Source organism: Acanthaster planci, linkage group LG11 (assembly GCF_054643075.1).
Source record: "Acanthaster planci isolate LZ-2023a linkage group LG11, COTS_SCS, whole genome shotgun sequence".
NCBI lineage: Eukaryota > Metazoa > Echinodermata > Asteroidea > Valvatida > Acanthasteridae > Acanthaster > Acanthaster planci.
This window is the reverse complement of record NC_141787.1, coordinates 17431610-17442557: the sequence shown is the minus strand read 5'-3', so window position 1 is coordinate 17442557 and position 10948 is coordinate 17431610. Positions and strand designations below refer to the sequence as shown.

Here is a 10948-nt window from a genome sequence, read left to right as displayed (position 1 = left end):
CCACCACGGTGCTCGTTTCAAAACAAGTGATTTATTTGCGAAGTCCTCTTAATGCCCTGTGAGCTAGGCTGGAACACTGTGTGTTGTTACATCATCTTCAGTTCTCTCTCGCGTACATTCAAAATCTGATCGATAAACTCTCGTCGTATTTAAGTTACCGGCACTCCAAATCGAAGCCGGAAGCCAAAGGGGGCACAGACCTAGTATACAATGAATGTTAAGCCTCTCTACAGCATTTTTCTTTCAACGAAAAGGCAGAAATTCATAACATTCGACATCTGCTGAAACGTTTTATTCCAGCATGCATTAATATATTGAATACAGAGGAAACCATCCAAAATCTTACAATTTGAATTTTTTCAAACAAATTGCAACTCGAACCAACAATCTTTACATCTCGGTTATGAAGCGTCTTCGCGTTGAGGGCGCTTCTTAATCAATCTCCAAGTATTCATTTTCGTCCACTTTCTCATACTCCTGTGAAGACGCCCTGAGAAAAAAATCATACAGATTAATGCGGGTGATTGTTGAAGCAATTTCGTTCATTTATTGATAGAGTTCACCTGTTACTCTAACTTCACGGCTTACCCATTTTCAGTCTTTGACTTGGACGGTTTTTTATCCTTGGTTCCTGGAGGAGGAGGTGGGTCTCTTAACCTTCCAATCTCAAGTTCCTCTGATCTGCAAATAATAATATATCGCTCAAGCACATAACAAAGCAAACACAACATAAACATCAAAAGTGGCATCACGGGGTGCTACTTGCACTTGTATAATTTCAATACAATTTCAATATTAATCATAAACAAGAAACTCCACATATGATCTAGATAGCACTGTATAAGTTGTGTACCGTGGTTGATTTATATCTGCAGGATCAACGTAGCCTTGGTCACTGCCCTCCGATTCAGCCATCTTGTGATTTTCCTGTTTTTTCTTGGAACTTCCAAATCGCTTTTTTTCCTTGTCTGATTTCCTTAAAACATATTGTAAAAATAGTTTTAAAAGGAAGAAAGTTTAATTGATACCACAAATTGTATTCGTTCAAAATTGCCTCTCACGAAAATTTCTAATTGACAGTTTTGAAAAGGGCCTGCTGCAGTCACATTTAAAAGAGGGTGTAATTTCATTAGCCAAATAACTATAAACTTATCCCATTAGACGCCATAACTGCGGTGGCAACTAGTGATGTCCATTATATAAACTGGATAAGACATCGCGTCCAAAACATGTCCTGCGTATGCGTATTTTCAGGAGGGTAAATAACGACCGTTGCGAACTTCGTTGCATGTACTTTGCTTCAGTCGTCAGATTTCGAAGAAAAACTGAATTCTGCACTTGAAATGGATAAATTTGGAATGAATTAGGGTTGAAGTGCACGCAGCAGTGAATTACCGGAGATCAACGTCAAGTTTGGAAGAAGGAACAGAAGGATAAGTACGACTCACATATATGTGAGTCGCACTTTTTCAGTTTCAGAAAGCTTCTCAAGTTGTACTCTATAATGCTTAACTTTAAGCCTATATAGGCCTAGTAAGAAATTTATGACTGTCTATCTAGCCTATTAGGCTTTGTATATGAAACTTCACTATCTTGGAACCCAAATCGTGTGACAGACGATGTGATATGAATGACAGAATTCTTCTTCGGGGCAGAGATGAAATCAAAGTGAAAAGCAGAATGCTGACGTTTCTGTTGAATGCAGTTACAAACAAGGGAATTCAAAGTCAACGCAATGAAAGAAGATGTGTCTACATAACAAAATTATTCGTTCTCAGTTAAAACTGCCTCTTTTATGCCGGAAAGTAGTTGTTAAATGTAAATCTTTCAGTCAGGTTGTGCACTTATTATTTTAAGCTGATTGATAAGTGTCTGTTTAAAAACGGTAGTAAGTTAGTTTGGTCGCTTATTTAAAGCTGCGCTCACTTTGTGCTCACAGAAAAGATTCTCACACTTCCGTATGTCGCATGTCGGTTTTAAATAAAATGTAATCAAGATATGAATGAATTTTATTTACTGCAATTTTTCCTGAAAGTGTAAAATTGAAATCATTTTATTGATGTTTTTTCAGTATTGGCTCATCGAACCAGACGGAAAAATACATGGACAGTTTGGACATCATATTTACTGACAAAACCTATTGCATGTCCCAGTGGAATTCTCAAAGTTTTACACACTGAACAAATCACGATTGAACCGACCCAAAGTGAAGATATTGCTAAAGCGAGACCATAGACAATAGGTGTAAAAATTAATTAATAACAAACACACAAAAAAGGTTAACATTATCGCTTCATTTTTTTCCGGAAATTATATTCTTGCATTTTCTGTTTATTTTTGGCTCGTTTTCGGGAGGGAGGCCGAGGGCTTAGCCATCATCCCATGAGAAAAAAGTTATGTTGACCAGAAATGCACGGCATATAGCATCACATTACTCTCCTGAAGCACCGCCATTGTTCGGCCGCACATTTTGTGCACAAGCAATGCGCGATGTCCTATCCAGTCTATGGACGGTGGCACAGCACTCGGCTTGACGCGCGCGTGCTTTTGGCAATTCACGACATCCTATTGGCCGAATAGGCATGTAACAAGCGCGCGTATCACCTGCCCACGAGTGTTGTGCCACCGCAGTAATGGCTTCCAGTTCTGGTTGTCGAAATGCACAATAGAGATCACAGGATAAAGCTACAGGTGTCAGGCCTATTGTTTGCGCAGGAACAGGGCGACATGATCTTCTATTACGCTGCCATGTAACGCATGAGGTTCGTCACATCTATTGGTCTCCATTGTAAAGACTTTAAGTTGCATATATGGAGATCGATTGTCACATCAATTTAAATGCGCCTTTCGCGTATACGCGTTGGCGTCCGCGAGGTTCCAAGTTGTTTGTGCGTAAATGCAGCAATTTTACGTGCCCCGCGTCACCTCTAGTTCTGAGAAATATGGAAGGGCTGCGTAGCACCGTGATCAGAATATCGACAAGAATATAATATCAAATCATATTTCAGAGCACTGATTTGATATTATATTCTTGTCGACCTCTAGTTCTACTTATTATGAGATCTACGATTACAACTAAAGCTAGTCACGTGCACGAGAATTCACAGACGAGAGATTTTCCAAGGAGAATGCAGTGTTCCAACACCCCCCACTACCATACACCATCCATCCATCACAGTACTTACGACGTCATGATGACATAGCTATTCTTAGCTGTAGCCTTTTTGCCCTGAATGCCGTCGACGTCCTCATAAAGATGTTCCTCGTCATCAACTTTGCCTTTACTTCGGGGTCTAAATATAAACACAGGAGGATGATCAGCGACATGTACTGCAGTTCTTCAGCGTGTAGGTCTGTTGATTACTCAAGGGAGTTTTTAATTTCTTGTAGACTTCAAGAGATAATCTAAAGTATCAGACGGGCGTTGTAGTCTTGCTGGAGTCATAGCCGTCAGAGAAGGTTCATGTGAATATTTTGAACTCCTTCGGCCGATGACCGCTTCGCTATCCTACCATCTAGCAAACTAACTTATTTCCGAAAAATTTTAGGAAAAGACTGATTATAACGAAAAGAAATAAGAATTTTGAAAGTCACTGGTCGGCACAGGCTTTACAGATATTTTAAGATGGGCGCATGCTTTACATACAGTGGTTCGGGTGGACGCTTCTTGTTTTTCTGTTTCAACGACGACTTTTTGTTAACTTCCCTGCAAAACAGAAATCATTTCAAAAATTAAACATGGTCCCGAAGTACCGAAGACCCTGAGTCAATAGAAAGACTCTCAGGCCCCAACGACATGTTGCGAGGAGCAAAATGATTACTGGCGTGCATGGTACCCTACCCTGTTACTGCTCACTAAATAAGGGTTGCCGTCAAAAGTTAACTGCACCATAGCTGTTACAAATGCGGGAATGGCACGTAATGCACCACTAAACTCGCTCTACTTTTAATTAATCAACTGTATTACCACCATGAATTCCATACTCACTTAATTTTTGGTAACAGGAAGTTTTTGAAGATGTATGCTCCTCCGATCGTCACAAGTACTAGGAAAATGCCAACTATGATTCCAATAATCAGGAAAGATGCACCTACCAAATCCGAGAAAACGGAATGACAATACACCGATCATTAACCTATCGTTTCCCTTTCTGCTAAGAAGAGCATCAGCCGCAGGGGCGGAACAAGGAGGCCCGGATCACGCCCCCCCCTTTGGAAAATCCTTGATCCATCCCTGAGCTGGGTTTAATGACTGATGCAGACTAAGTTGTTAAATCATAATTATGACAAATTGAGTTTACATGTATGTAAGTATGGGGTGGTATAATGAAATCCGGCCCAAGGTGTAGTAGCTTATTGCTTTGATTTCTTGCTCACCACTGCAAGCAATCTTTGACTCTAGTTGTTCGGGATTTTCACAGTCTATACCCAGACAGCGCCGTACTTCCACGCTTTCTACCCCTCTACATTCTACATCTGGTTCTAGGCAAAGTACCCGTCTTGACTGGTATCCAATACCGCAAGATACGTCACACTTGCTCCATCCATGCTCCGAGTGCTTCATTATCTGCAATGAAGGGACAACGTCTTATTACATGCATGTAATCAGTTAATCGTTACTGGCTACGCCTACCTCTTTTTTTCTTCCTATAATTTGCATAAGTATAGAAAACTCAAGGATTGTATATTTGGGGAATCCCCCTCCAGTTTTTTAATCTTGCCAAACTGTTTAGTCCCCCCAAAAAACAAAGGCAACACTCTCTTCATTGGGCTGACCCTATTTTATGGTATTTGTTCAAATTTTAACAAAATGTGATTTTCTTACTGCCAAACTAACCATGCAAATTTGAATCCACTATGTGTCATGTGTTAATTAAAACACTCACTGTTTCCCCTCAAAATTTCCCTCAAAACCCTGCCTTTATTGGACAATAGTCCTATAGTTATTGAGCATGTCACAAACATCTCCAAAGGTGAATTCAAAATTTAAAATGTAAGCCTAGCTCTCCCTTCTATTATAGGAACAGGGTACCCAAATTAACAATCCCCGAAAACTCACCTTTTATTATTGTTCATATGGATTCACGGCACTAAATTCGAAGAACCAAGGCAAATTGACAGAATACCTTTATGTTCCCGTTTAAGTATTTCTACACACTTAACCAACGATGATTTGCATCAGGAATTTGAGAGAGTAAGTTAGATCTTCCTTAATGTCCACTTTATAACGACATAGGAATATGTTCGTTTGCGCGTACAGTTGCAAGACGCGTTCTATAACGCTACGCGATGGCGTATGTTCATTGCTTTCCTTTGCAGTAGCAAATCAATGGTTTTGAGCGTCCTCCAACGCGCTATCACAAATACACGTTAAACAACGGATCTTTTACCTATTTCCATTATTTTGTCTGTTCCTATACATGTGCATTTATTTTTAATTACACACGTATATACAGTAATTTTGAAATTCATTTGTGTAATTTTCTACCTTTTGGGTTAACATTTACAATGTCAAAATGTAGTTATCTATTAACATTAATTTTTAGTATGTTTCATATCCTTTTTCGCAATGTTTTAAGTAATTTGTAATCGTAATCTACACTTTTATTGTGTTAACATGCCCTCAATTCAATTGGGGCTGCTAGGGGAATGTGAAATAAAAAATAATTGAATACATGTACTCATTTTTCGAGGTGCCGCACCCATAAAAAAGCTCACATCCAACTTCAGCTCAATAACCTTCGCATTTACTTCTTTCTATAGTAAAAATACAACAAAATGTATTCGATATTCCCTTACAAGGAATACAGTCTCGTCATCATGAGTCCCTTGAAAAAAAAAAGCATTCACACTGTAGAATTGAAAGCAAAAATCAACATTAACTAATCAAAAGTCAACACAATGGTGCGATTATTTTATTAATCCTTCCAACTTGTTTGCTGGTTTGCTTTTCCAGGGTTTTTATCCATCAATATTATCAAATAAAAAAATCTACAACACCCTGGCACAGCCACCCCCCCCAAAAAAGAAACGTGACCATGCATTATGTAACAGTTTGACATGTTCATAACAAAAAACAGTTAAAAAATCTTGATTGAAGAGGTTGTTAAAGAATCAAAAAGGTTTCCCTGTTTTCGACTTCTGTGCCAAAGGACTAACAATAAGGTCAAATCTATTTTAAACATCCAGTAAAAACTACAAAATGTTTAATGGAACCCTGCTCAAATCATGTCGTTCAGGAGAGATGAAACTCCACTATTTTCAAGGAACTTTTAATGAACAGCAAAAAAATACACAGAACGAAACAAAATAAAACGACCAAAGATGAAAACAACCTACAAATGTATTTTACAATTTTCACTGCATGAGTAATGCTTTATGGAGAGTATTCCCTTCCTCTTGAGGCTCGACAACATCCCCAAAGTGTTACACTACTGTGTCTGGATGTACAGATGAAGTCCAAGTCAGTGGAATTGTCTAGACAAGCAAATCGGTTTACTTTTGATATCAAGTTGAAAGCCGTTTCCCTCTTGTTCAGACGGTTAAACTAAGTCACAGAATATGATTTCTTTACAAGGATGGAATAAAAATTGCTCAGATATCAGTGATTTACACATGAATTACAAATGTTGAGGGACTTCTAGTTAGACCAGGTGTTCTTAAGCCTTTTCAGGATTCAATATTTTCAGCACATCTATCTTGTAGATATAGTAGGACATATAATGCAACTGCACGGGTATTTTCGATCTCCATGTTGTACATTAACCAAACAAGCTAAAAGAATATTTGTTGTGACTCATCTGGCTCCATCTGTGCTCTTCACTGCTTTCTTGGTTCGATGATACCACGGTCCAATGTTAGTATTCTGAAGCATGTCATTGAAGGCATCTAATCCTTCAATAGAGCTAAGGACACCATAAACAGCCTGGATAGAAATGAAGACCAAACATAAATACATCTAGACTATCTAGAATGCCATAAATGCAAGTTCTTATAACTGACATTGAATAAAGTAAATGGAAATTACATTTACCAGATCTGCGAGGTTTGGTTTGTCACCTCCCATGAATTTACGAGTCCCTACAGCATTGATCCAGTCATAAGCTGCACTGTACAAACATGACCGAACATCATCAGGTATACTGTACCTGCAAAATAGACAAAACTTATCAGGAATGTTCACATTTTTAATTGTCCGAGACATGTGGTACATTTTCTTTTCAAAGTAAAACACGACATGTGATAAAAGCAAATGAATTCAAGGCTTATGCACATTCAACAGTGACCAGGCATGAATTTATGGTGTGATTTTTATGCCAATGCTCAACATCATAACAATCCAAGAAAATTCCCATTTCAAATAAAATGCTGGATCAGCATGAAACTTAACATGAAGAGGCACTTAAACCCTACTCCCTGTGCCTTTCTGGAACAAACTTTCAAAAGTCCTCCAAAGCTTTCTACTGTGGGAAACAGATGGCACATTCCTTGTATATGAGAACATCCAACGAGTACCAAACCAACAGGAAATAAAGGGGGGTTCGCTCTACCGTTTTTTTTTCTTGCAAAACCTCCTCATGGATTTGGCAGGGAGGGTTAGGGTTCAGAGGGGAATGGTTCAAATCCTTAATACAACAGACTGTCTGCATCCCCATCTACATGTACTCACTTCTTCTTGAGCTTCTTAGCAACAAAAAACATTCCAACAGCACCAGCATACTTGATGACAAACTGCTCAATCGTGCTGTACTTGCCATGACTTGAGATATAAGAGAATGCTTGCAATGACTCAGATGGGGAACGATAGATGTTAGGTGGGATGTAATGAACTAGGACACCATCAACCCACTCACGCCACTTCTTTTCTTCCCTAGAAAAACAGACCACACAAAAATTTAATTTAGACTGTGTACTTAAAATCGTCTTACACAAATTCACTAAGTAAAATAAAAAAGTATAACCATTTTTGCAAGCACTAAATCAGTGTTGTAGTCGAGACCATCACAAGACCAGTCAAAAGTAACAGTGTGAACAATGGCAAAGGAATGCTTTCGTTGCAGTTCATTTGAATACGTGTAGCTTGTAACTTGAATTCAGGCTGCAGGCCTAAAATTTCATTTTTTGGGCACTGCTATTTGGCATTGGTGGACTGGCTGAAATAATGGGCACTAGTTAATGCCACATGTGAGGGCATTAATGCCATCAGCGTACCAAAGTTCTCGGCATTAATGCCATCCCAATTTTTTTTGAAAGTTTACTTTCTAAATGAGGTACATGTACGCCTATATCAATATTGCATGAAAATCAATATTCATTCAGGCCACAGAAAAAGTAGGATACGCATTATACCTGAACAAATCTGTGATTAGTGCAGAACCAGCAGCTGAGTGTTGAAAGGCTCTGGCCTGTTTTGACTGCAACCATTCTTTCCTCAGCATTTTGCCTACCACAAAAACTGGCCAGGCCAGTCAACTGAGTGACTTCACACATAACAACGTACATGAGAATCAGGGTAGTCCTGATCGATAGCATGTGTGTACAGTTCAGATCACGCACAGCGCATGGCACTAAACAGCAAACACTACATTGTACTTTGCGGTGTTAGTTAAAATACTACAACAACCATACAACTGTCCCGTGAGCATGAAAAACGTGGAACTCTCGATAAACCGTTAACGCATACACGTTGATGAGCACTTAGTTTTAAACCAACATTATTGCATGGTACATTAAAATGCTTAGCTTGGGTATGCGCTGTTATGTGGGCCAGGCTGGGCCGGGCCGCTGGTGTGCAGCGGGCTGAGTGTACGATATTCCCACATACACACAGTGCACACACGCCCTGCACATGCATGCATGCCATGCATTTGGGTGGCGTGGTGCACTGCGTTCAAGCTTAGCACCATTTTAGTCCCGGGTAAATTTTTGGATTAATCAAGCGAAGTGAGCAGATCTCCCACAGCCCATAGCTGGGTTTTTAGGGGAATACCAGAAGGGATTTCCCCTACGTCATCCTGAAGGCACGTTTACAATAATGCGTTTGTGATCAGCCGCTGATTTGTGAGAAATATATTTCTTAGGTCTTTACTTACTTGTTTAAAATTGTAAAATAGCGCAAAACTGCAACTTTATAAGCTTGAAATATGATCAAATTGGTTCTTTATATATATAATAATATAGCAATATTTCAGTTAATTACATGTACATGTAATTGGAAAATCCGTTTTGGGTGGCACAGCCAATTTGAACCCAAGAGCTGGGCGGAAATTTACAGTACCGGGTGGTGCCGCCCAGCACCACCCATTGTGGCTAGAACGCTGGTGGTGCAGTGTTTCAGTCAAACGTGAACAATAATGGGATGTTATGTACGTCACTTTCCGTGGAGCTCGCTGAACGGGGGCAATCGATATATACATGTAGGGCACTACGGCTAAGAAAAAATAAGGGCACTTCCATCTTGCGGGTGAAACACGATTACCTTTCGGGGGCACCATGGCCAAATGGCGAAATGGGAGGGCACCGGCGGCCATGGCCATCGTGAAATTCGAGGCCCAAGGCTGGATGTCTTGTGTCGGTCTTAAGTGGCCTCAAATACAACACTGCACTACATCAAACGTGTCATCAAACAACTGAAATTTACAATATCAAGTAGTAAGGACAAATGAAAAGAATAACTCACTTTTCATGCACTGTCCGTCCTGGCATTCCCGTCATGATCTCATACTTGTTGCCAAACTCAATTGACTTCCTTCCCTTCTTGTCTTGAATTTCAATTTGAGGGAAGTAACTTACAATCTTCAGGAAGTCTTTCTCATCAGTGCTCATGTACGTAGTCAAGGCACTGATAATGACTGAAGAGTCATTCAGTTGCTGAAAAAATATCAAAAAGTCAACTTCTAACATACCATTTCACTTCCAGTTCCAATAAATATAATTCTTCAAAATTTCAGTTAGAAATTCATACTCTAAAATTCACTTCTTATCACATTTACTGCTGTGCCTTGTTTACATCTTGGCAGAAACTGTCTTAGTATTTTCCAAGAAAACTACAACATTTTAAAATTTAAATAAGTGTTTCTTCATCAGATTAAGCCTACCACATTTTGTTTTGGTTTTCAAGTGAAATAAATGAAGATAAGTGTTTGGAACTCTTTACAATTTACTTACTATCTTCTCATTAGCTGGTCCTTCTTGTATAAGGATTGGTACTTTACGGTACTTGGAAAATTTCAACTCTTTTCTGCGGATCGGATCAACTTCAACAACGTCATATGGGACGCCATAAAAATCAAGAAATGCCCTTAACTTGCAGCAGAAGGGACAGACTTCATACTGGTAAAGAGTGAGCTTTAGACGAGAAGCATCGACATCAGACAGGAAACGTTGACTGGTTTCATTTCTTTCTGAAGACTGTGCCGAGGCCGTACAAAGCCGTCTTCGAGCGCTGTACTTCAAAATGTATGACGACAGGAACACACCGCTTGCAATGCCAAGTCCGGCAAACAAACTCATTGATTTTTCAGGCATGTAGTCATGCCCAAAGTGGTCCGAGACATTCCTTATATTACGGGCTTGCACGTGTGGCTTTCTTGTGATATTTTGCTGGGCGAAGAGCAAAAATTTACGTGGATTATGGACACTTCCATGACTCCGTAAAATATTCCTCGTGATTGTATAAGTCGCCATTTTACAAACGCGCCATCTAGCGGCCAAAATTTAAAAGCCCATTGTACGTACACGTTAACAAATATTATACAGTACATGTACCACGAAATCAGGGTAAATACCCCGGTTGGAAAGATTCCTGGATTCAGCCCCTGTATTATTGTAAAAACTTACCTCTGAGATCACAAAATCCAAATGAGCTCGTGTACTCAAACGCCTACATTTGGGACGAACGCAAATATTAAATCCAACAAAAATCCTACCGCTAAGGCTGGCAACTCAA

At 39.5% G+C, this 10948-nt stretch overlaps 2 protein-coding genes across 2 annotated transcripts; both read right to left on the bottom strand.

The window, feature by feature from the left end:
• Nucleotides 1-11: 11 nt before the first annotated feature.
• LOC110976384 (uncharacterized) lies at nucleotides 12-5246 on the bottom strand. The gene is made up of 8 exons (XM_022229592.2): nucleotides 5060-5246; nucleotides 4378-4567; nucleotides 3989-4091; nucleotides 3647-3706; nucleotides 3186-3293; nucleotides 854-976; nucleotides 589-681; nucleotides 12-490 (listed from the first exon to the last, which is right to left on the bottom strand). The coding sequence occupies exons 2-8, from the start codon at nucleotides 4562-4564 to the stop codon at nucleotides 433-435; spliced, it is 732 nt and encodes a 243-aa protein (XP_022085284.2). The 5' UTR covers nucleotides 4565-4567; nucleotides 5060-5246; the 3' UTR covers nucleotides 12-432.
• Nucleotides 5247-5725: 479 nt separating this feature from the next.
• On the bottom strand, nucleotides 5726-10715 carry ptges2 (prostaglandin E synthase 2). Its single transcript, XM_022229591.2, has 5 exons — nucleotides 10168-10715; nucleotides 9680-9870; nucleotides 7670-7870; nucleotides 7034-7148; nucleotides 5726-6925 (listed from the first exon to the last, which is right to left on the bottom strand). The coding sequence occupies exons 1-5, from the start codon at nucleotides 10684-10686 to the stop codon at nucleotides 6797-6799; spliced, it is 1155 nt and encodes a 384-aa protein (XP_022085283.1). The 5' UTR covers nucleotides 10687-10715; the 3' UTR covers nucleotides 5726-6796.
• Nucleotides 10716-10948: the final 233 nt, after the last annotated feature.